Source organism: Pituophis catenifer, unplaced genomic scaffold (genome assembly GCF_029215685.1).
Source record: "Pituophis catenifer annectens isolate HBS135680 unplaced genomic scaffold, rPitCat1.0.hap2 SCAF_6, whole genome shotgun sequence".
In the NCBI taxonomy this organism is placed as follows: Eukaryota; Metazoa; Chordata; class Lepidosauria; order Squamata; family Colubridae; genus Pituophis; species Pituophis catenifer.
The window spans coordinates 50723352-50749915 of NW_027256886.1; the positions used below are offsets into that span (position 1 = coordinate 50723352).

The 26564-nt window shown below is 33.7% G+C and overlaps 1 protein-coding gene across 1 annotated transcript in view; it reads left to right on the top strand.

The window, feature by feature from the left end:
- Positions 1-26564, top strand: part of NHLRC2 (NHL repeat containing 2) — a 34886-nt gene that overhangs the window by 565 nt on the left and 7757 nt on the right. The window contains exons 2-9 of the mRNA XM_070945081.1: positions 4183-4335; positions 9017-9472; positions 10253-10374; positions 12477-12606; positions 19512-19605; positions 20371-20602; positions 22527-22649; positions 25928-26137. Of these exons, the coding sequence (XP_070801182.1) occupies positions 4183-4335; positions 9017-9472; positions 10253-10374; positions 12477-12606; positions 19512-19605; positions 20371-20602; positions 22527-22649; positions 25928-26137 (1520 nt within the window). The remainder of the gene's footprint in view (positions 1-4182; positions 4336-9016; positions 9473-10252; positions 10375-12476; positions 12607-19511; positions 19606-20370; positions 20603-22526; positions 22650-25927; positions 26138-26564) is intronic.

A 26564-nucleotide genomic window follows, 5' to 3' on the forward strand; every position in this document is an offset into this window, starting at 1 on the left:
AATCGTGTTTGACAAAGGAGAATATTTGTAGCTAGTGTTGAAAAAGAAGGGTACTTGGTACTCTCTGAGCTACAGAAGTAGCTTCCAAATTGTGGTAAGTAATAATATTTATGTTGCTCACTAAGCATAATTCTGAAGGATGCTTGGTACTGCCTGAACTCTGTTGTTTTCTTGCAGATGTTTCATTACCTAAACTAGGTAATGTCTGTGAAAGTAAGGAATGGTGCCAACAATCAAGAATTAAACAGTACCTAAGCTAACAGTAAACAGCCCAACCAAAGAACCTCTAAGACCTGCCCCACCAACGCTGACAGGGCAAGCCACTGATTTAGAATATAAATTGAGACCAAACCCCATTCCTTACTAGCACTGAGGATGTTGCCTAGTTTGGGTAATAAAATGTCTACAGGAAAACAACCAACTCAGATAGTACCAAGGATCCTTCAGAATTATGTTTAATGAGCACCATAATTTGGAAACTACTTCTGTTGATGCACTTTGAAATTGTATACACTTTTTTTTATTCAATCATATCTCACCACTGGCTCATATTTGCTATTTGTAACAATCTACCATTGTTACATGGTACTTTTACACAAGGCCTCAAAATTGTACTTTGGTGTTATGAATCTTTCATATAGAGTATTACATGTTCTCTATTAATTTACATTTGGTTATTTTAAGCCTATTTTGACAGCCTATCAATACTGTTTTGAATATCATTTTTTTCTTCTTCTGCAGCACTAGTGGTCTTACACAATTTGTATCATAAGCAGTCTCTCAGTCTCAACATTCAAATGATAAATAAAATGTTTTTAAGTATTTATTGTTTTATCATAAAAAATAAAATACAAAACAAAAAAGAAACAAAACAAAAGCATATATTCAACACTAACAACAACAACAAAACAAAAAAGAGAAAAAAGTGATCAAATAAATTTAATATTAACATGTAGAATCCACCCTGACTGGTCGCTGAAAAAAAAGAAAAAGTAAATTCTATTCCCCTTTTACATACACACACTACACACACAATATATATATATGTGTGTGTGTGTGTGTATGGACTGAAATTTATAGCATTCTGCTTATTTCTCCAGTTAAATAGAAAAACATTGATGAGCATTTTTTTGTATGATTTTCAGCCCTCTATGTAACCTTTTCCTTGTCATATCATCTATCCTAGTGATTCTCAACCATGTTGAGTTTTCTTCACCATGCAGCCCCCAACACTTAACTCAAGATTTAAATCATAACATTTCTTCAAGTCTTTGCAGACCTCATGTGATGACTTCCCTCCCCCCAGGAGTCCGGGAACCACAGATTGACACCTATTGATCTATCTTGTGTCAAACTCAATTTCATAGAGGGCCACATCAGGGCTATAGTTGACCTTGGAGGGGCTGGGCAGGTATGGCCAATTGGGAGGGCATGACCAGCTTGACATCACTCAGTGGGCATAGCCAGCTTGATGCCACTTCCCAAACTGCTGCCATGTTTTCTGTTTGCGTTGGGTAGACCGGGCTGAAGCCAGGCTGGCCTGATGTTTCCTCTTTGCGTTGGGTAGATTGGGCTGAAGCAACGCAGGCTAGTCCCTTACATTTTCCAGGACGGCCGTGTGGGCTGGATCTGGCCCCATTGTGGGCCTGATGCAGCCCACAGGCTTTTTGTTTGCCACCCCTGTTATAGATGATTTGACAATTTTTATGGGCTGGAAAGAGACAATAGTAATTGTCTCTTTCACCTTTGTTTTTTGTTGCCTCATAACCATTTCCCCACCCTTTGGAATATTGACTTACCTGTTTAGTGTCTTGTACACATAAAAAGCAATGTGATCAAGCCAGTAGCTTGGGCTGAGAGCCAAGAGCTTGCTACATAGACAATTTATTCTTTTGATATTCCTCTTTTTAATTTCTAAGCTCTGCAGGTGAGGGGAAGCAAGTGATTTATTCATTGCTTTTAGTGTGTATATGAGCAAACAACTTTCTCTCTTGCAATCTCTTTCTCTCCAATCTCTCTGTTCTTTTCTTAGATAGGGAATAGCTCAGGCAAAGAAGAGATTGCTTACTGAAATCACTTTTGAGGGCCCCCCCCCGCAGATCAGAGATTGGAGAGAAAGAGATTTCAAGAGAATAAACTGTTTGCTCTTATACATAGTGAAATCAGTGTAGTCACATCATCACTCTGAGAGCCACAGGTGTGTTATGCAAAGAGATTATAGTACTCCTTTGAAATCTCTTTAATCCTCACTCTGCAAGAAGAAGGCAGAAACAAAGCAATTTCTGTAAAAAAATTCTCCTTTCCTGATCCATCCTTTCCTCCTCCAGAATGAAGAGATTAGAGAGGAAGAAATTTCAAGAGAGTACAAGTATTCCTCAAGTTATGACTATTCATTGAAATCATGATGGTACTGAACAGGGAGTCTTATGACCGGTCCTCAAAGTTCCAGCTGTGGCAGCATGCCTGCAGTCATGTGAACAAAATTTGGGTATTGGCCAGCAGCTTGCACACTTTGGTTGCAGCATCCCACAGTCATGTGACTGCTGAACTTCGCTTCTGGTTTCCCACAAGCAAAGTCAGTGGGTAAACCAGCAGGGAAGGTAACAAATCCCTTGGATAAATCCCCCTCCCCTCCAGCCATTCTTTGCTGGTTTGTACCCAATAATAGCCTCCTTCCCTGGCCTCCCTGCGCTTACATGTATGCTCAACTTCCATACCTTGTTTCTCTAATCACTCTGCCTTGCACTCATACATACATGAACTCCACACCCTCTTTCCCAGCCTTCCTGAGGTCTCCTTCCCAACCTGTACATAGCCTGTACTTTATCTCCCCTCTCCAGTCCCATGTGGCACCCTCATACTCCTTCTCTGGAACATTCTTCACTTCTCACTTAATGACCCATATGTTTTGGTATTTTGATGAGAACTATAACTGCCTAGATTGCCATCACTAAGCAATGTAGTTAGAATGCAATACTGCAAACTACTTCTGCTGACTGCTGGCTGCCAGCAGTTTGGCAGTTCAAATCTCACCAGGCTGAAGTGGCTCCGAGGTGGGTAAAATGACGACCCAGATTGTTGGGGGCAAAATGCTGACTCTGTAAACCACTTAGAGGGGGCTTTGAAGCAGTATTTAAGTCTAAGTGCTATTGCTATTTTTGATCACTTAACAAAGACAATCACAATGGCTATCATAAATTAAGAATTACCTGTAATAGTTTGATTTTCTATACATCAAGAGTAGTGTAATTGTCCCGGCAGCAGGAAAGGGTCAGGCAAAGGAGAGATTGCCTACAGAAATTGCTTATTTTTTCCCCCTCTCCCATCACAGGATAGAGAGATTGGAGAGAAAGGAGATTTCAAGAGAGTAAGCTGTTTGCTCTTCTATACATTCAGAGCAAAGCAATAGTTTAAGCAACAAGAATTTACTATTTGCATAAAAATTTCTACTCACAGACTGTCCTTACTTCTACCTTATTGATTTACCCATTACCTATGCTTTAAATTTTCTGATATCTTTCTCTTAATAATGCATCAACTCCATCAAGCCACCTCTTTTTTAAGTCTTCCCCCTTCATCTCAATCATTCACTCTTCTTTCATACGCTGTTTTATAGTTCATTCCTCATACTTTTTCCCTAAACGTTGAAACCATTTCAGTGTATTTCTTTTGTATTGGAAGTTATATTGTATAGACCTTATTGCATGTATTTCAAAAAAAATGTTTTTGAAAACGCTTGAGACTTCTTTTGTTGTTTCAACAAAGGTACTAATGATATTCTGTGCCTACTCTCATTATATTGAATTACATTTGATGAAGCAGATAGGAAAACAAAATATCGATATTGTTGTAACATATGTCATCTTGCTATGCTTTATAATTAGAAACTTTGTAATTAGAAACTTTGTAAATGGATTCTTGTTTATCTTCAAATAATTATATTATTTTAACATTAACTTGAATAGTTTTATTTTATCCTTTGTTATCTATTAAATAGACAGAATAATAAAAGGTATATTTTTAGATTAACTGAGCTATGAAGAATTACAGATTTTGAATATTAAGAATATTTTTGTTTTAGAAATTCATGATTTTTTAAAAATAGAATCATTAGTTATTTCAGAATATGCTTAGTTCTTTTAATGTCTTAAAATAATGTACTAATTAGAGCTTTGATTTCAGATTTACAGTGGCTGAACACTGAAGGTTCACTTTCTTTTTATAAACATCTTTGTGGAAAAGTAGTGGTATTAGATTTCTTCACCTACTGCTGCATCAATTGCATCCATATTTTGCCTGATCTTCATGATTTAGAGGAGAAGTACTCTGATAAAGGTATTAAACCAGTCAATGCTTTGTTCAAAGATAGATAACAGAATTCAGAGGGCTTGGACTTTGACTACTTGTGGGAACATAACAACTCTAAGCCGATTCTCTTCTTGACTCTGCCTTTAGGCTCTGCCTCTCCTTCTACTACACTCTTCTATTCATGAACTAGAGCCAGCATGATGCCTCAGCCTTACTTTCCTGCATGTACCAACAATCAGCTACTGAAAATTTGGCCCTCCTTCCTTAGCTGCTCCTTCATTTCTAAATCCTTTAACAATAAAGATAGGAACTATACATAAATGTAATTGTATTCTCAGTTGCAAAAAAAATGTTCTCATTCTTTTAAAGATTAAAATATAGGCAGTGCATGGAGATTTCATTGGGTGGTGTGTGCCTTTTCCAAAAATCCTACTATTGTCTAGTAGTTTCTGATTGCAGAAAGTCTGAAAAATGTCTAAGAGTACAAGCACAAATTGCTATACATTTTACAAAAAGCCACATTACTCCTCCAAATATAGTTGTTTCAAATCCAACGCCAATATTATAGATGATGCTTAAATACAGAGAATTGTTTCATTGTCAATGTTAGTGCATATCTTTTATTATTATGCCATACCTAAAAATTGTAGGTCTATATTGATACATGCATCAAATCTACAGGAATTAATGCCAACTAACATATTTGTCTAATGCTTTCCTGTCTTATCCTTGCTAGGGCTATTTCTGCATTCATAATGGTATTCACAAAGTTATTTTAAACCCTAATGCACATTCTTATCACATTGACAGTCTGGAAATGACCTGTTGGACTGCTGTATGAGTAAATGCTTCTTGACAGAAATACTTTGGGATAGAGCCAGTTCTTTTTCAATGCAGTTTTAAATCTAGCCTGATCCTAGAATTTTACTGTGCAGGTTTTTATTCTTTTTGCTCTGTTGTCAATGACATTGTCTTAAAATATAGCTTACTTTTCTTGTAAACAGAAAACATATTATTCTAATCAAATTGATTTGCCTAAATACAAATTGCTAGTGTCTGGATTATTGCTTTGACCTGTACAAAATTAGAACACACAACAGGTTGTGTTCTATGATTTTTCATTCATTCTCTTTTTTTGTCTATTGCTTCACTATGCATTGAAACAACTGTGAAGTTTTGCTTATCTTTCAGATGAAATTATGAGCAGCAGAAATAGGGGTAGAACTAGCAGATCCCATTTCAGTAGCAACATTATATTTATATAGTAGCAGTGTAAAACATGAATGTATTGCATATTCATTAATCATTTATGTACTATATTTTCTGTTGTATTTTTATTTATAGAGATGATGAAATTTGGTATTTTATGATATTTCATTGCCATTTCTGTTCAGATTTTAATAGATATATTGAGTGTCATTATTATTATGTTTTATGGTGGCACAGTGGTTACAATGCAATGTTGCAGGCTAACTCGGCCGACTGCCATCAGTTTGATCCTGACTGGTTCAAGGTTGACTCAGCCTTTCATCCTTGCAAGGTCGGTAAAATGAGAACCCAGATTGTTGGGGACAATATGCTGACTCTGTAAACCGCTTAGAGAGGGCTGTAAAAGCACTGTGAAGAGGTATTTAAGTCTAAGTGCTATTGCTATTATTCCTTCATTTCAATGCATATGTACTCATAACCAAATAGCACTCACTTTTGGCTATTTAGTGAAAGGAAACATAATAATAACTCTCACTTCTGCAGTAAGACTAAATTCTACTTATACAGTACAGATGATAGCAGCACTAGAGGTCCAATCTCTGCATTAATTCTGCTGCTTATCTTCAATTCTTAAAATAGGAAGAGGAAGGAAGAATAATTTATAAATTCTTGCAGACTTCTGCATGTCTTCAAAATGATACGCAAAGTACAGCATTATCCTTATTCCTATTAAATCCTTTTATCATTTTTTGAACTCTTATTCTAAACTTAAATGAAAAGATAGTGCATGAAATGTTTTATTATTTATTGCAGTACTTTTGATACTCTCTTTATCAGGTCGTTTTTATAGCAGAAAAAAATATAATTGAATTCTAACCAAATAAACGATTAAAAGCATTTGTTCTATTTGGTAATAAATTAAATTAAATACAATATAAAAGTCACTTAAGCATGTGGGAAAGGATACTGAAATCAGACCTATCATTTCCTCAGTTCTTTTGATCTAGGATTCTGTCTCTTAAGAGAGCACAAGGTTATTTATGGTGATATTGTGTCAGCTGTGCATAATAGAAAAATGAACAAGATTTCTGGGACTTCTTTTTCTCAGAAGTTCCTCTCTGTATTTGTGTCATCCTGTCTTGTAAAGTGGGCTGCAAGAATAACCTTGAGAGACAGGGCAAAGAACCATAGCCTCAGACATCCCACTGAACTATGGAATGTTGTTATCCAGACTTCTGGTTTGTAAAGTTTCATTTAAAAAAAGTACTGTAGGGGCTCATTTTGAAGTTGATTGTATAAGCTGTCCAGTATGCTAACCACCATAAAGGTGTGTTATAATATGTGCAATGTTAAACAAGACTCCAAGTTTTATTTGTTGCTTTGTCTTGATTGAGGCTGCTCCCTTTCTTAGTTTAAATCTTGATGCTGAGGCTGTAGCTTCAGGCTCATTTTAATGCTTTATTATGAATTTTAGAAATATATTTTGACAATCCTTGATCTCTTCTGTATTACCCCAGAATATATCCTAGGGAGGGGCAATCTGAACCCAAGTGCTGTTACATATTTAAAGAAAAATCAGGAAAATATACATTTGTTTATTAGATATACATCCAGGTTTTCCTTCGAAATTGCTCTAAGAAGCTAGCAATAATAAAAATAAAGATTAAAAAAAACAAAATTATAATTAAACAGATCTAAAACAATTATAGGATCAACTCTTGGATAAGTATCAATTTATCTTTTGTCTCCATTGCAAAAGTCTGTCTCTAAATTTCATTGTTAGTCTCACAGAACGTCACTACAGTACTGTTTCTGTGATCAAGGAAAAAGTGATAAGTCAGTAGCAGACAAGGGCTTTGAGAGGCAGGGTGGGGAAAGATGGCAGCTAAAGCATTATGCTCACAGCCCTATTCCTTGGTATGTGTACAACATCAACACATAAACAAAGGCAGCACTTTGAACAATGCTTTCATCTTGCTCTTTTGACACTACCAACCTCTGTATTGATAAGCTCTTGCCATGATTAATTCCTGATTGAGTAGAAAAAAACTTGTGTATGAACCTTAAAAATTTTCATTTTCATTAAGATAGACAGCACTAAGCTAGATGAAATGGTGTTGTAAGTCAATTTAACTCAATATGATATGAGCTGCAGTGGTGCAGTGGTTAGAGTGCAGTACTGCAGGCTAATTCTGCTGATCACTGGCTGCCAGCAGTTTGGCAGATCGAATCTCACCAGGCTCAAGTTTGATTCAGGCTTCCATCCTTCCAAGGTCGGTAAAATGAGGACCCTGATTGTTGGGGACAATATGCTGACTCTGTAAACCGCTTAAAAAAGGGCTGTAAAGCACTATGAAGCGGTATATAAGTCTAAGTGCTATTGTTATTGCTTACAGAAAGAAATTTATTCTAAACTACTGGATACCTTTCTTGACAGCGCATGTGAAAAAATCAAAGTGACACTACCCTCTCCCAAATATTCTAAAGCATTCTAAAGAATACTTTCACATACATAAAGGAGCCGAGGTGACTCAGTGGTTAGGGTGCAATACTGCAGCTACTTCAGCTGACTGCTAGTTCAGCAGATCAGCGGATCAAATCTTACCGGCTCAAGGTTGACTCAGCTTTCCATCCTTCCGAAGTGGGTAAAATGAGGACCCAGATTGTTGGGGGCAATATGCTATTTAGTATACTGTCTTTGGTGTAAGCCGCTCAGAGTCCTCGGAGAGTGGGCGGCATAGAAATATGATAAATAAATAAATAAATAAATAAATAAATACATAAATACATAAATACATAAATACATAAATACATAAATACATAAATATAAATAAATAAATACTTCTAAATGATGTTAACAAAAAGGCACATATGAAAAAATAGGAAGTTTTGCCTCTCCATTTACAAATGTAGGTTGACCCCATAAAATGTACAATGTAATAATAATAAGTCTGAGAAAGTTATAATCCCCATCCCCACATGGGCAAATGCACTTAGCTACAGGGATTTTACTGTACCTGCCTTATAGAATCCAGATGAAAATATGTTGAGTATAGCTTTAAATTCTATTTTGTTGAAATAGCCTATTAACTTCTATCTAATGGAATTACATGCCCCTTATTGTTTGAATAATTAATTGCTTACTTTGATCATAACATATTACGAATACTGTAATAGAGATAAGTCAACTTATGCTATATTGTCTGCTTCCAGGGTGAGGAAAAGTTATCTATTATAATTAGAGAAGTCAACCAACAGGAAAGCATTTTGATCCAATAAGAGCAATAAGCCTCGCACATTTTATAACACTGTTAGTAGAGACCTATATATTTTTACAATGAAATTTTCTATATGTTTGTTCTTGCTGAAAACCACATACATAGTATAACTATCACACATACATACATACATACATACATACATACATACATACATAATATTTAAATGTTTCATTGTCAATGCCATAAATCTCATTGTTTGTTTCTTCTCTTGCTTTCAGATGGTGTCCTTGTTATAGGTGTTCACTCAGCAAAATTTCCAAATGAAAAAGTTTTGGATAACATCAAAAGTGCTGTTCTTAGATATAACATCACTCATCCTGTGGTAAATGATGTTAATGCAACCCTCTGGCATGAGCTAGAAGTGTCCTGCTGGCCAACTTTGGTAATTGTTGGACCTCGTGGCAATATCTTGTTCAGTTTGATTGGCGAAGGGCACAAGGACAAACTATTTCTATTTACATCTATAGCCTTAAAATACTACAAGGAACAAAGGCAAATTAATAGTAATAGAATTAGAACACAACTATATAGAAACTCATTGTCATCTTCACCTTTGCTGTTCCCTGGGAAAATTGCAGTAGATAGTTCTGAAAACACCTTGGTAATAGCTGATACCGGACATCATAGGATTTTGGTTGTGGAAAAAAATGGTCACATTCTGCACATCATTGGAGGTAAGGGTAATCTAAATATATTTAAAGATCTGATACTTTATTGTTTTGTTCTGTTGATTAATGATCGAAATAAAATTATTTTAAAACCTTGCATTTTATCTTGACAACTCTCATGGCAAATCCTGAATTCTGTCTGTCTTCTACAATTCTTTAATATTGCAAACTATATTAGCTATAGTACAATTAGTTTCCAGTCCTACAAAATGCTTCTTTGAGTGTATATGGAGCTGCAAATAAATAATTATCTAATTCTGAGCTCTAATAACCATACAAAATTTAATAAGTCATGAAAATGATACTACATTTTTCAGACTTGAAACTGGTATACTACAAATAACATGAGCAGTACACTCTATGAAATTCAATTAGTGGTTGCTTATTGTAGCACATAGCTGACTGCATGTTTTCTTGGCATTGCATTCCATTTTGCATTGTATTACACAATTCCTTGTCTTTGAAAGCTGAATCTTTAAAGGAAATGGTTGTAGATGCAATAAATGTGTGTGTTTGTTTGTTAATGTTTAAAGATTAATAGATTATATTGCAAGGCATTCTATAAGTTTAAAAATTCTGTTTTTGAAAAAAAATATCTACACTTTTCTGTGGAAAAATAATATTAAACATATCGACTAATATTGATTTTATTTGATTAGACCCACAGCTGTATTGCTGTTCTAATTAATGTAAAATAAAATTCTTTGCAACCTAAATCTGATATGACTGTGTACCCATTGTTGACAGCAAAAGTTATACTTTTATTTTATGTTATTTTTGTTCAAGGACCAGACAGGGGAAGAAATGATGGAAATTTTTCAGAAGCATCGTTCAATTGTCCACAAGGAGTTGCCATAAAGAACAATATTATTTATGTAGCAGATACAGAAAACCATCTAATTAGAAAGGTAAATTGATTGATTATGTTCTATCATGTCAGTACCAATTTAGCAACAATATAGACAATTTGTCCCTAACCTGGTCCTTACCTTGAATTTCTTTATGGATAAAAAAACAATGCTGACACAATTATTCAAGGGCTATGCAATGTGACCAGCAATAATATTCCTAAATATATTTTTATTCCAAGTAGATTTTAAAAAGTATTATTTTTCTTTTTGTATAAGCTTTTAAAGCAATTTACTAAATGTAGGTAGTTCTCATTTAGCAACTGCAGTTGGGATCAACCACCTTGTTACATGACTGTAACTGTGCTTATGATTTTATTTCAACTTTCCTTTGCTTTACGGCATTGGGGGAATATGGGTCCAAACAATGGGTCGAGTCCCAACAGTGAAGAATGTTCACATACAAAGAAGCTGAGTAAAAGGGCAAATCTAATAGTCTTTTTTGTTTTACCATTCTGCCACCTTTTGGAACACACTCTCAATGCTAGGATAATTAGCAAGAAGGAAATTAATGTTTGCATTTACATTCAGTGGAGAAGAAAAAATTATTAGTGAGTAAGCACCCACTGCACATTTGCGACTGTGAGCTGCTTAGGAGCCAAAAAGCCTTCATTGTGAAATTGATTACATTCTTGTCAGCAGCAGGCAGCAGGAGAGTGCTAATCAACTAATTAAGGTAATAGATCTGAATTCGTTAACTTGCAGTTAGCACCTTTCAGGAAAGAGCTGCAGGAAAAAGCAGGTCAAGAAGAAAGAACATGTTCAGGCAATCTCTTCACTCTGCAAAGAGGTGGGATGGGGAAAGAAAACATGTCAGGCATAGGACAACACATATGATCTGATTATAATGACAAACATGTGACAGAGATGCTGCAAAGTCTCTTTTTCATATATTTTTATTCATAAATGAAGACACTGGTCTCAAAAGTTACTTTTTTATCACTGTTATAACTGCGAGCAATCACTATCTGAGGCAGTTGTGAAAAAAGGACACGGACCGTTAAAAACCAGTTGTTCACTGCATAGAACAATGTGTGCATATATGCATTGTATCTTATTCATATTCTTTCCATTGAAAACCATTTTATAACTTTTTAATAAATTCCATATCAAACCTTATTTTCATTAGCATCACGAAATATCGGTATCTTGGTGCTGATAATAATCTCCAACCAACTTAGATTCTGCATATATGAAATCATCTCTACTTGTCATGTAATGTTAGTAAGAAGTTCCAAACTTTCCATGTTAGTATTTTTATTGAGTTGTAACATCTGAAATGATTACCATGTCTACTCACTACTCTTAGAGTTAAGATTTAAAAAGACAGGTTTTCATTTATACTGTTCTATATTTTTTATATAAACTTTTTTGTCATTAATTTATATTGTGGATTAGATAGATATTAAATTAGGATAACTTTTATTTCAATTAATCAACTTTATTATCTCATTTCATTTGCTTTTTTTGATGAAATCTAGTGGTTCTCAAATATTTTTGTCTCAGGACCTTTTTACATTCTTAAAAATGTTTGAGGACATCAAAGAGCTTTAGTTTATATTTATGGATTAGCAAATTAGAAATTAGAAATTTATAAAATTTAAAGTATTTATTAAATTTATAAAATTTAAAGTATTTGTATCTTTGACTTTTGGACTCCCTGAAAAGTTCTCAGGGACCCCAGGGTCTCTAGACCACACTTTGACAACCAATGTTTTAATTGAAAAAAACCATTGTTACCCCTAGCAGACAAGATATAAATTCTTCACTAAAGATATAAACTATTTCAAAATTAAAAATATGTGCTACTCTGGTACTAACTATAAAGCAGGGCACAAACAAGTTCTCCTTGCTTGCACAAGTATAGTATGTTCAAAAGAAATATTACAGTATTAAAGTTATTTTGTTAAAAATGGTTAACAGTATAAAAAGATGTACCATTTTAAAAGTTTACTGGAAAAATAAATTAATTCTTTGTGCTCTTTGAGTTTGTTTGTTTGTTTGTTTGTAATTACAAGCTCAGAAAATACCAGTAATTCCACAGATCAACCCTGAATTACACATATTCTCTTTTATTAAAATAAATCAACAATTGATTCTAGATTGACCTGCGGTTGGAGTTAGTGAGCACTGTTGCAGGAGTTGGAATACAAGGCACTGATAAGGAAGGAGGAGCCAAAGGAGATGAGCAGCCTATTAGTTCACCATGGGATATAACTTTGGGAAGCTTAGGTATTTTTATGATGTTTATATTTTATATTTATGATGTTTTTTTCAATGATTGTAGTCAGCTTAATACCATTGCCAGTTATCTAATTTTTTTCTTCTACTGATCCCTTCCCTTATCTCATGAGCACACAGAATTATGAGTCATCAATATTTACAATAATTTCTATATGTTGAAAGCAATCACAATTTTTTTAGTCATGCGCTCAATTATATGCCCAGATACATAACCTGAATATTAAATATATAATTTTGTATTTTGTAGCAAAATAATTTTGCAAATGAAGACAAATATACATGTCCCAGGATAATGTTGCAGGATCTAATCTGAGTTGGTCATCCGGACCAGAGGTTTGTTCTTCAAAGCTTTTGGACTCATGTTGGAGCCCATCTTCAGAGAGCTTTTCAATCTCATGCATAGTATTTAAATGGTGCCTGGTTGTGTGTGGCTTTTAATTGTTGATTGGGTGGTTGATGGCCAGCTATTAAGTCTTTGATTGTTGTTTTCTTGTGCTGCTAGGGTCTTGGCTTCTAAGTACCGGGTAACATAGAGGTAAATCAGCATTCCTGTTGACTGTCATAAGGCCTATTTCCCAGGTTTCAATCATTTCTCTGACTATTTTTGTCCCTTCTCAGCCAACAATCTTAGTAGCTATGAAATTGAATGTCCTTATTCATTGCAATGTAAGACTACTAGTGAGTTCAGGTCTGTGTGTACATAGGGGCAGTCCATGCACGGAATCTGGTAAATTACACTATAATTTTCTCCTCCCTCCAAGCAATCTTTGTATCACGCAGATTTTAAAGCCAACCATCAACACCCCACTCGACAACTAACAGCCACATACAATCAGGCACCACATAAATACTATGCATAGAACAGCCCAATGCACACATCCTGGAGATTGAGAAGTGTGTTAGGAATCGGCTTAAGTATGAGTCCAAAAGCTTGGAAGAACAAACATCCCAATGAACAATTATTATAAAGTTAAAAATGTAGAATATTTTCCATGTTTTAATACTAAATACAGTTTATTCCTGAGAGTTCTTGTTTAAGATTACTGTTCTAAAATCATTTGTACTCATTTTATTCATGTATATTAATGCAAAATATTTTGCTCTCAGATATAAGTGAAAGGGGAGAAAAGTTTGAGAAAAGTTACAGACCCATTTTATTTAATTGAGTTTAATCCTAAAGAGTAAAATGCTTTCCAATACTTTATACCGTATTTATAATTATTTTTCAAAACAGTTAGGAATGTTTATTTACTTATTTAACAATAAAATCCAGTATGATAGATAGCTGCTAAATCACACTACAAAAATTAGACACAATGAACTGTGTTTCTTTAAGGAGTCTAGGAAAAAGGCAACAGTTTATTTACAACATATCCTTATTTCACATATATTTTCATACTTCCACCCAGAATATCTTTCCCGTAATAATCTTGTGCTTATTGTATGTATGGTTTATATATTCATACTGATAAATATTATTAACCTGGTCATATTGATCAAGAGTTTTTTTAGTTTTTTAGTTATTTAATTTTAAAATATACAAGTTAATAATATTTTTCTATGTTTTCATATATTTAATTCTTCTACACATTCTAGAGAACTGGATTTGGGGCTGTTTAGAGGTACAGAAAATAAATAAATTGGAACTAAATTATTTTGTCAGCTATTTTTATAATTTACAAAAACTTATTTCCCCTAAACTAATTAATATTTTAATCTAATTTTCAACAATATGGTTAAGTGTATCAAAGTAGTGAATAAATAACTTATCTATTTTCCTTACAAACTATTTTATTAGGGAAGTAAATCCTCTTCTATCCTTTTATACTTGTTTTTAGGTAACATAAAATTTACCTGTCAATTTTCATATTATAAAAAACTTACATTTTAAGAAGTTATAAACACTACTTAATTATGCATATTAAGTTTAGAAAAATTATATTTTTAATTTTAATTTTTAGTTAAGGGAGAAACATAGTAAATTAAATATATTGATAGTTGCTGTTCCGAAATCAAGAAAACTTTTAAGGTGTTTTCTGGATTCGGGGATATTGTGTATAGAAAACAGCTCTTTTCAATAGCAAATATGTGAAACCTGAATGGCAGAACCAATCAAATGTATAATTTACATTGCTTTTTTCAGTAAGATTAAAAAAAATGGTAGTATAAAATATAAATTACATGGTCATAAAGCCAAAAATCTGGCTCTAATTATATTACAACATGACAACGTGTTTATATTCAATCAAGACATCAAGAAATTTTTTTAGAAACATGCATTCATTTTGTAACAACAAAGACAATTTAAACATATATAGCATATAGTTTAATCTTTTTCTGAATTTAATCGGAATATTTATATTTTAACTTTTAAAATAAAAAAATTTCCAGCTCTAGTGCTTTTGAATAGCATTGGCATCTTACTACTTTATTACTGACCATGTGCTTTTCATGTACATGCAGAGGATGTTCTTTCCATTCTCATCTATTTTTATTCAGTGCTATTGAAATCAAGCAGTGCTAAATGCATTTTTGGTTGAAGTGTGAAGTGTTCTTGATAGCTGCATTCTTTCTGAAAGACACAGATCTAAGACCTTGGTGTTATGATCTATAAGTGTAGCTATGATTCAAGCTTTTGTGTGCATAGCAAGCAAAAGTCACTATAATGCTACATAAGATAAGGATTTTAAGTAAACAATATTGAAATATGCAGCATATATGCATATATGAGTAAAGTCCTGGTGAAGGGCAAGTGTATATAATATTACACAACGTATGACAGTATTTAAGTGTAAAAAAATTGACAACCATTTTTAATGTACATTTGCCCTATTTAAAAGACAGTTTGTGATTGAAAACATCACTCTTCACATTCATGGACTTTGATGCATAACATGCCTCGTTCTGCAACTCAACTCAATTCAGTTCAATTTTTTTTCTTCTTATTCTTCAAAAATAGATAGATATTGCAGAATCTTTTATGATTGCTTATAACAGTGGTTTCTTGGCATGAGTTTCTTATTTTTATTTAAAAATAAAATAAAATGTTCTTTAGCAGAAATTATCAGATACAGTATAAACATTGAGGGGATTAATATAGATATATCTTGGGACAATGATTGTCAACTTTATGTATTGATATTATTTAAAGAAGGAAGATTTCTAGCATTGGCCAATGGACCAATATATATTCCACATTCAGTTCTTGCTGTCTGTTCTTGGCAAGGTTTTTCAGACATGGTTTGCCATTGCCATCTTCTTATGGCTGAGAGAAAGTGACTGGCCCAAGTCTCACAACTGGCTTTGTGCCTAAATTCAGAGTCTCCTGGATTCTAACCAATGCCTTAACCACTACACTAAGCTGGCTCTTAGTCTGGAAATAATGTGGTAATATTATTGCAAATAGTAGTGGTTTTAGAAGGGCCATTGGCCCATTTCTGTAAGGAAAGCTCATTAGAAGTTAGCTATGGTAATACATTTTGTGTATTACCATGAAGGAGCTTTAAAAAAAAATACATTCCTTATCTGGAATTATGCAAAGGGACATACTCACATTGCCAGTTTCTTTGAACACTAGAGGAATTCAGTAGCGGTATTTCTTTTTTCTTTTCCAACGGTACCATTTAATTCTACTTGCATTTGAACTTTTCTAAAGACTGGCATAGCTACTAAAGGTAATCCTCAGGTTATGATGGCAATTGGGAGTCTAATTTCTATTGCTAAGTGATGCATTCATAAAGCATGACATATGACCTCATTAAGCAGCAATTGCAATCCCAGCAATCCTATTTGCTATTGTAACCTCAGGATCCCACTGTTGTTAATTGAGGAGTTCACATGATCTCTCAATTCGCTTCGTAATTCAGGATAATATATATCATCTTTAAAGCCCTACATGGCATACAACTGGGTTACTTACAGGATTTCCTTTTCCCTATGGTATGTGCCTGTCCCACAAATTCTGACAGGGAAGGTGTATTCCAGATCTTTCCAGGAGGAATGCTTTTTCAGTGCTAGTTCTTATTAACAATTTTGTTCTTGCCACAAAGTTGGCCCGAGGCTTCAGAAATCCTCTCAGGATCTGGTTCTTTCTTTGGGCTTTGGGTCATTATATGTGATGTTTTGGAGGATCGATTGGATGATAATGGCATTTCTATTTGAATCACCATTTTATTACTTCATTATTGATTAGTTCATGTATTTTGGTTTGTTTTGTTTTTAAGGAATGACAAATGACATTTTGTTAATGACAAAAATTCACCACATAACTTGGAAATCCCCAATATTTTGTATCATAGTAAGGAGTTTTGGTTATAGTTTACCAAATACCAGTTTGTAATAGTGTCCACCAGGATGCGCTCTATTTTTATACTGTTCACTTACAATATCTATTAAATATATTAAAATATTTTCCCAGAAAAGAAATTATTATTTTTCAGGAAATGATGAATCCCTTGGGAAGCACTGAGGTCACAAAGGTTTTTCAGAGCTATTAATTGTACAGTGTAAATAAATTCCAAAAGGAAATTTAGAAGCTCATATGTGTGTGTTATATAATTAATACATATTTTCCTCTATAATAATTTAGGACGAACAAGGGAAACCCATCAACTCTTAAAAGATTCAAGTCACGCACACAATGGTATTGCGTCAATACAGTATCATTTTCCATCCATACCCTAATCTTGTTGCTTTTATTGGACAACACAGCCTTTGGAAATTAAGGCTACTTCCACAAAAGAAATTAAAATGATTTCTTTCCTTTCCTTTGCCTGGGCTCATCACATGGGAAAAGCAAATAGGAAATTGTATTCCTAAGAAATAGTTTTCTGCTTAGGAATATACTTCATGCTGATTTTAAAATCACAAACTTGGCCACCTTAATAGATTATGCCATTTCTGATCAAAGTTGTTTTTTGTCTTTTTGGAATTCTGAAATTGATAAGATATAATCAAATATTTAAGTTGCTGAAATGTAGTGCAGAACCGTAAGGATTTCTGAAACAAAACAAAGACCTAGAGTTCTAGAAATCCCTAAGAGAGCAACCATGCTCAGTAATTATTTGTTTAATGATATTCAAAGTTACAAGAGCACTGAAAAAGATGATTTTATGACTGGTCTTCACAATAACTATCACAGCATCTCTGGAGTCACATGATAAAATTTTGGGCATTTGGCAACCAGGAAGTATTTATGATGGTTGCAGCACCCTAGGGTCACATGATTTCCATTTGCGACCTTCTAGCAAGCAATGTCAATGGGAGAAACCAGGTTCACTTAACAACTATATGATTCAATTAATAACAATGGTTATTCGCTTAATGACTATGGATAGAAGGTAAAATCAGGAATGACTCACTTAACAATCACATTGTTTAACTCTGGAAGTTCTGGTCCCAATTGTGGCCATAAATTGAGAACTATTTGTAGTAGTTAAAATGGAATTGTGTTTGAACACCTTTATAAAATTCCTAGAGGGAAGGACCTTTACAAACTTCTGGACGTAAGGTGTTCTGAAATACAAGAGAAATGGCAGAGAAGAACTGTTGATCTTTAGCTCTCATTTGAAGTGTGGAAAGTCTAAACAGGCCTTCTCATGACCTTCTTACTGGATTGAACTAATGCAAGAAAGTGTATGATATAATCTAATGATACACAATATAGGCCTTTGTAAGACATCACTAGCCTTTAGATTTGAGTAACCTTTGCAATAACATTAGTACTGACATTAGGCTACTAGGTTAAATCAATTTTTGCTAATTTTTAAAACTCTTTTCTATGCCCCTATGCTAAGCCATAGTCTGGGTCTGGTAAAAATTTAACAGTTCAAATCTTAACCAAGGACCTAAGAGGAATTAAGGTAGCGTTCCTCAACCTTTTACCAAGGACCAGTTCAGTGATGAGAGTTTTTCTGCGTACTGCAGGAGGTGAGGTTTCTTGTGCTGCCTGCATCCAGATGCACTTTTTTGCACAGCCTGGTTTCTGGCATGCCACGGACCAGTGCCAGTCCACTTTGTCTTTCAATCCAAGTTCTCAAGTTCTAGCTGAATACAATCAATTATTCCAGCGAAGTATCATATTACAGGAACTACCCAGGTTTATGATATTATTGTTCTTGTTTGTTGCACATTCAGCAAGATGTTTAGACTGGATTTGGCATTTTTATCTATCTAGTGATCTGGGATCTCAAGGACCTGTGATAGGCAGATGTTGATGTATGATGATGATGATGATTTGTAGCAAATTTATTTGCCGTTCATGTCAGGGTTCAAAGAGATTTTTTTTCTGAGATTACCACAAAATTCTGAATCAAAGAGGTAGAAGTTACCAAAAATATTTTTATTCTTGTAGTACAGAGGCCTTTGCTAAATTAGAGCCTTAGAACAACAATAAGCACAATTAGATACTACTGTAAACTGCTACAGTGTTAAGCAGTCCAATGCCACAAATATTTCAAATCATAATTAGAATTAATATTAGTCCTTTGCTAGCTTTCATATCAGTTGAGATTGTTAACGAGTTTCAGTCCCGCTTTACTCACCATTGATGTATCATTAGTTGCACAATGATTACAAACATTTCCCATTTTAGGAAATGGTAAATGTTTTATGGCATTTCTTGCTCTGGATTTTATTTTTTGAATATACTTAGAATTGACTAATTTCATAAGCACCTGGCAAGATTAAAACCTAGATTAATTTAGATTGCAAAGTGCAGGCACAATGGCTGGTGGGGATTTTTTTTTACAGTATTATAAAAATAGAATTATATATATTGAGCATTTTAATTATCCAAATTGAGAATGAAAACATGTCTATAGAGCAAGTTATTTTATATAAAGAGTGAGGCAATTTGCTACCAAAATTGTCACTTTCATGTATTATTGTTTCAGCAACTCATGAAGATGGTGTTCTTTGGATTGCCATGGCAGGCATACATCAACTCTGGGCACTTATGTTGGAAAATGGAAAATTACCTAAAGGAAGGTAAGTTAGAATATTAGACTTTCTTACCATCATCCTTTGATCATATTATTTGTTTATAGTATTTATTTATTAGACTTGTTTGGTGCCCATTTCACCTAGGAATAGGTGATAATAATCTAATTGTGCAGCACTACTAAATATTATTATTATACATACCTTCTCAGTCTAGTTCTAGTTTATCCACTATTCAGAAAGAAATGCAAACTATTTGAAATAATGAGGATTTGAATGGGCAAGTTCTGTTTTCATTAAAGCAATAGTTGATTGATTCATTGATGATGATGGACCAACAACTTGATGTCAACTCTTAATGACCACATAGATGAACCTTATCCTGGATGATCTACCCTGACCTGCCCCTTCAGATCTTCCAACAGTACATTTATCACTGCTATAATCAAGTTGTCTTCTTGATTAGGGTTGCTAGGAAAGGGTTGCTATTATGGAGGTATAATGAACTAAACCTATTTTGTAAGCTAATTGACTTCTTGGAGAAAAATAAGTTATAAAAGAAATAACTTTTAAAAATATTAGCAAGTATTACATACATTATAAAAATCTCCCTCTCTCTTTCTCTCTCTCTCTTATATTCAATGAACATTGCATAAAATATATTTCAAATTATTTCATAGTTTAAAAAATATGGAAAAGAAAGCTTATTTTTGTTCATAGCATCAAACACATTGAATGTAACTTTTTGTATAAATTGTAGGTTCAAGTGCATGCAGAGCCTATGTAAATCTCACCCCCATCCTTTTTTTAAAGTGATTTGAAGAAAGGAACTTGTCTTCGATTTGCTGGAAGTGGAAATGAAGAGAACCGAAACAATGCATATCCCCACAAAGCAGGCTTTGCTCAACCTTCTGGTCTTTCTGTTGCTGCTGAAGATCCATGGAGTTGCATTTTTGTTGCAGACAGTGAAAGTAGTACTGTTCGAACAGTTTCTCTAAAAGATGGCACTGTGAAACACCTTGTGGGAGGCGAGAGAGATCCAATGGTAATCTAAATCTATATTTCTCTGTGTTTTCCATTGATCCTACACAGCTAAATCAGAAAATTTCTGATCCTATGGATATAAGCTTATTTTAAATGCCAATTCATCACATTTTATTTGTTACTTACTACAATAGTTAATTGAGATCATTAAAAAAAGATTAACTTTCAGTACAATTGAATTAGTCTGCTAATAATCACCAAATACATGCCAGCAAGCAGCTATATCAGCTGTGAAACCAGAAGGTACAAGATTTGTTTTCAAATGTTGTTTTAGGAAAAAGAGTTGCTATATTAAATAATAAACAATCTTTTCTTATTGGTGGCTAACAAAAAGTTGAATTTTGCTATTCATATCTTTAATTACAATATTTTAAAATAGCCATTAATATTTTGAAATGAAGGCAGGCATAAGTAAAAAAAAGTGCTTAATAAAAAAAATTATCTCAATATTTTATAATCATGAAGATTAACCAAAGGGCTATTCTGAGTGCTTCATTAAGAATTGTTAATATAGAACCTTATGTCATTGCATCACTGAAGAAAAAATGATTTCTTTCATTATTTTTTTGAGATTTGATTTTCTTTGTTTTGATTTGATTGGCTGCCCATCTTTATCTAAGTGATTCTGGGCAGCTCATAACAGGTAAAAACAATCCAATGCAAACAAATTAAAATGAATATAAAAAAACTTAGAAAACTAACCACAATAATTTAAAAAACAGATGATTAGTGGCACAATTTACCTTACATCAGCAAAACACAGCTCACCACTTTTATAGTTCTGTTGCATAAAAACAGATACAGTATCTGTATCTGTAGCTTAGAGCTAGGTTAGGAATATTCCACATTTCCAAGATCAACAAAAAAAAAAGCCTCTTAGAAACAGATTTCACTGTTTCAATCTATATAAGAATTCTTATTTTAAATATCTGAATTGATATTGTGAAATGGCAGGAGACAAATTTTGAATTGAAGTGAATTGAAATACCTTTATTGTCATTTTCCTGTTTACACAATGACACACATTAAAATAAAATTCCTGTGAACTGCTCTCAAAATATATATATATAATGACAGCAGCAACATTAAAAAATGCCAAATTATACAAAAATTAGACCAAAACATACATTTGTGTGTGTGTGTTTGTGTGTAAATCATAGTTGATTTTGAATAAATAGAAGAAAAAAGAGTCTTGAAAGTTAACAAGGTTGATACTGTATGGTACAAAGCTATTACAGATTTTGGTTGTTCTGCTTCGGATACTGCAAAGCCTCCTCCCAGAAGATAACAAGGAAAACCAGTCATGCAGAGGATATGTAGAATCCCTGACAATACTGCAGACTCTGGTCAAGCATCAGTTATATGCCATGTCCTGGATAGAAGGACGTGAACGTCCAATAAACTTTTATGTTGTCCTCATCATTCTCTGCATAGTTGCCTGGTCTGAAACAGTAACACTTTTCATGGTTAGAGTGATAACCCAATAGATCAGGGTGTCAAACTCGATTTCATTGGAGGCTGCATCAGGGTTGTGGGCATGGCCAGGGTGAGTGTAGCCAGCTTGACATCACTCGTGTTGGAGGCGCCTGTGGTGGTCTGAGCACTCTGCCAGACAAAACAAGCTCCTGAGCTCCGTTTTTGCTAGCAGAGGCACCACAGGCCAGTCCTTTGCTGTTTCCAGGACAGCCCCGCGAGCCAGATCTAAGCACCCTGTGGGCCGGATTGAGCCCCCGGGCCTTGAGTTTGACACCCCTGCAATAGATATATGTAGGTTAGTTCTGAGATTAATGCCAAATTATCACTTATTGTCAAGAAAAAATGTTTTTTAAAAATCTGCTTTGAATTCAAGTTAATGTTTTAGCAAGTCACACTGATTATTACTAACTTTAATCATCATTACAATGCCTCCCAAATATTTTTTTAAGAATTTATTTGCTTTTGGTGATGTTGATGGAGCTGGGACGAATGCAAAGCTACAACACCCGTTGGGAGTAGCTTGGGACAAGAAAAGAAGCCTCCTTTATGTTGCAGATTCCTATAATCATAAGGTGAGGTTGCATACTTCATTTTCACTAGAAAATATAATTTATTATTCAGTAATACAAAACTTTGTATTGCAGAATATGAATGTACATCTCTTTGTATATTTACATGTATTATTGCAGTTGTTTTTATATTTCATATTTCAAATGATACTTCAGGCAAATTTTGAATTTGTATAAAGTACCTCAGGAAAGTTTCTTAGATGAAAATTAAACAAATGAATTCTAGCAGTTGATGACTAACAGGTAAAAGTACTAAAGATGGAGTCAAAATGATAAAAATATTTCTTTCATTTTTTTTTTACCCAGCAAACTAAAGAAAGGTTAGTGTCAGGCTCCCATGATTCAACTTACTAAAACTTAGCCAGACTCACAGCACATCAGAGCTAGACAAGACTCTTTATTGCATACTAGATGAAATGATTATAAACAGTTGATTACCTTCTGTCAGCTTCAGATGAAGGCTGTTCTTATAGCTCAATGGTTAATGTCTGTGTTTCTTTTCCATACCTTTCCTGTCGCCTTGTATTTTGTAGCCTTGGATCTTGGTAGCTGTTGATTGTTGAAATAGCCAACATTTCTGACTTGCAAAAATCTAGCCTCCTAAACCTAGCTCCTACCCTTAGAGGTTCAAATCTCCATTACATTATGATTTAATCCCCTCTTTGTAAATTTTATATTAGTCACGTTTATGAATCTAATCCATAAACATTACAGCAACTTGATGGATTTGTGTCCCTTAGTAAAATGTATATTAAATATATAGAAATGGATGAGATAGTTTAAGATGTCAAAATAATGTTAGAAAAGAAGAGGATAATATGTGATCTGTCAAAGGAAATTAATGTTGATCAAAATAAGCAGAAAGATTGTACATAAGAATGTTTTTTCTGCCTACATTATTATACAGAAGTGAGACTTTGGTATGAGAATAAATAAATTCTAAATGCAATGGGAATGGGTTACTTAAGTCTGTGTGATAAAACAAGAAGAGATAAGATCATTAATGTTTAGGTGGTGAATTAATGTGGACTGACCATAGAAATGAGACTTCCACCAAAGGAACATATTAAACTGATGTGATGCAATCTCAAAACTGAGGGATCCTTAGAGCTCTCTGACCTTAGTTCTTTTCTTGCAGACATTTCATTACCCAAACTAAGTAAAACCATCACTTCTAGCACTAATAATGTTACCTAATTTGGGTACTGAAACGTCTGCAAGAAAAAATCCAGACTCGGAGAGCTCCTGGACCTTTTACCCTGAGTACAACTATTCTTTATTGGAAGCTCAAAACCTAATATATATGACAGAAAAATGATAGTCAAGAGGAAGAGGAAGACTGAGAAAGCTATTGTTCAACAGAATTGATGGAATCCTTAAAAAGAGAGGATTATATCAGCCTTACCAGGTAGACCAAACAATTCTTGATGAGCTAATTCTATTTTCTTGTCAGGCCACATTAACAGAATCTTATAAGCCTGAAAGTACAGATCTTCGTTTACAGCGCAAGGAACTGACCCGCTTGCCCTCCATTGTACAGCTGTGGGCTGTGCAGTCTCTTATCTGATGGTTTCCTAGGTAGCATCTCTTTGTCCCATGGCCGATCTTACATATCATTAAAGAATATCTTCTCAAAATATTGGTTGAGAAGTTTAAAAAACAAAAGAATATATGATTGACTGATTGATTGATAATCTTTACTACAATCACTGACCTAGAACGAAACAATCAGCTTCACAAAAAAGAATAAAAAGACAAAACATAGAAGGCCATGAGATAGGAAGGAAAGGAAAGACATTATCTTGAAAGAACAATAAAAACACCGTGAGCTCTAAACAATTTCTAAGATATCAATAAGACTGCGTATGACATTTACTATAGTATAGTAAATTCATATAGCAGGATATTTAAAGTAGAACCTAAATCATAAATAATAAAAAATATTTTAAAAGTAAAATACTGAAGCAATGTACGAATCAGTGCATGGATGTGAAAACTAACATGGTTTTCAAGAACAGAAATATGCTAAAGAGAATAGAAATAGAAATAGAAATAGAAATAGAATAGAATAGAATAGAATAGAATAGAATAGAATAGAATAGAATAGAATAGATCACACAAGGAATTTGTCTTTGGTGCATTTGCTCCCAGTGTACATAAAGAAAAATAAAATATATTCATCAAGAATCATAAGATACAACACTTAGTGATAGTCATAGGTTACAAATAAGGAATCAAATCATACTAGGAAACAATATAAATTGTAGCGATAAAAGCAACATGGTTATAGTCATAAGTGGGAAGAGATAGGTACTAGGAAGGATGAAAAGAATAATAGTAATACAGTCTTAGTAAATAATTTGACAGTGTTGTGGGAATTAGTTGTTTAGCAGAGTAGCGGCATTCGGGGGAAAACTGTCCTTGTGTCTAGTTGTTCTGGTGTGCAGTGCCCTATAGCGTCGTTTTGAGGGTAGAAGTTGAAACAATTTATGTCCAGAGTGTGAGGAGTCTGTAAATATTTTCACAGCCCTCTTTTTGACTCTTGCAGTATACAGTTCCTCAATGGAAGGCAGGTTGATAGCAATTGTTTTTTCTGCAGTTCTAATTATCCTTTGAAGTCTGTGTCTGTTTTATTTGGTTGCAGAGCCATTCCAGTTATAGAGGTGCAGATGACAGACTTAATAATTCCTCTGTAGAACTGAATCAGCATCTCTATGGGCAGTTTGAGCTTACTGAGTTGGCGCAGAAAGAACAGTTTTTGTTGTGCTTTTTTGATGACGTTTTTGATGTTAGGTGTCCATGAATATTTAATGAATATTATAATGAATATTTTTGGTGAAAACTGAGTTTATTTTTTTTTTATAATAAAACAAATTAAAGGCACAGAACAATAGAAAATACTATTGTTCTATGCCTTTAATTAGTTTTATTCACTACTTTTTAGTATTTTTATGTACACCATAAAGTTACTTACCTGAAAAGAGAATAGTGTGGTGGCTATGTATGTACAAAAAAGAGAGAACTATTATTAATTTGAGTCATGAAGCAGTACTAAATCTAATATCATTGGGTTGTCATTGATAATTATTTTGATATTAGTCAATCTTTGTTCCTATACTTTTTTTAAAAGCATTTTGTAAATTTCTAGATCAACCTATCAATATAATCTCTTTATAGTCATTTTAAATAGGAATATGAATATGATTTATTCTTCATAAAATTAAAGAAATAGCATAACATTACTTTATGCTCTACAAGGTGTCTTGTTTGTTTTGCTCTAGATTAAATTTGTAGATCCCAAAATGAAGAACTGTGCCACTTTAGCAGGTACAGGAGAAGCAAGCAACATAATTGGTTCCAGCATTACCACATCAACTTTTAATGAACCAGGAGGCCTATGTGTTGAAGATGGAGGACAATTCCTTTATATTGCAGATACCAACAATCATCAAATTAAAGTGATAGATTTAGAAACTCGTACTGTTTCACTGGTAAGTTACTATATAAAAAATATGGATAGAATTTTCTATTTGAAATAAATTATTAGAACTAAATTTAATTCTACTACCTAGATTGCATTATACATGCATTATTGCAGTGTTTTATAATGGCCTGGCAAACAGAATTGCTTTTGTGTTAAGGATATCCTGTTAAGCTTAAAATAAATGTTCCGTCTGTTTTAAGAGGTTAGAAAGGACACTAGTGCCATTAGAATAAGCTGAAATAGAAGAACCTCAGCTTTCAGAACTTATTTTGACTTGGATATTGGGGATATGGTTTAATCTTATCTTGCTCTTTTGAGGTGCTTTAAGAACTACATGTTCCTTCAGTCCATTTTCCCATAAACTGGAAATAAGGTCATATTATTGAATCATTTGAATACAAATGAAGCATATTTGGATTTATTAATATCAGTCT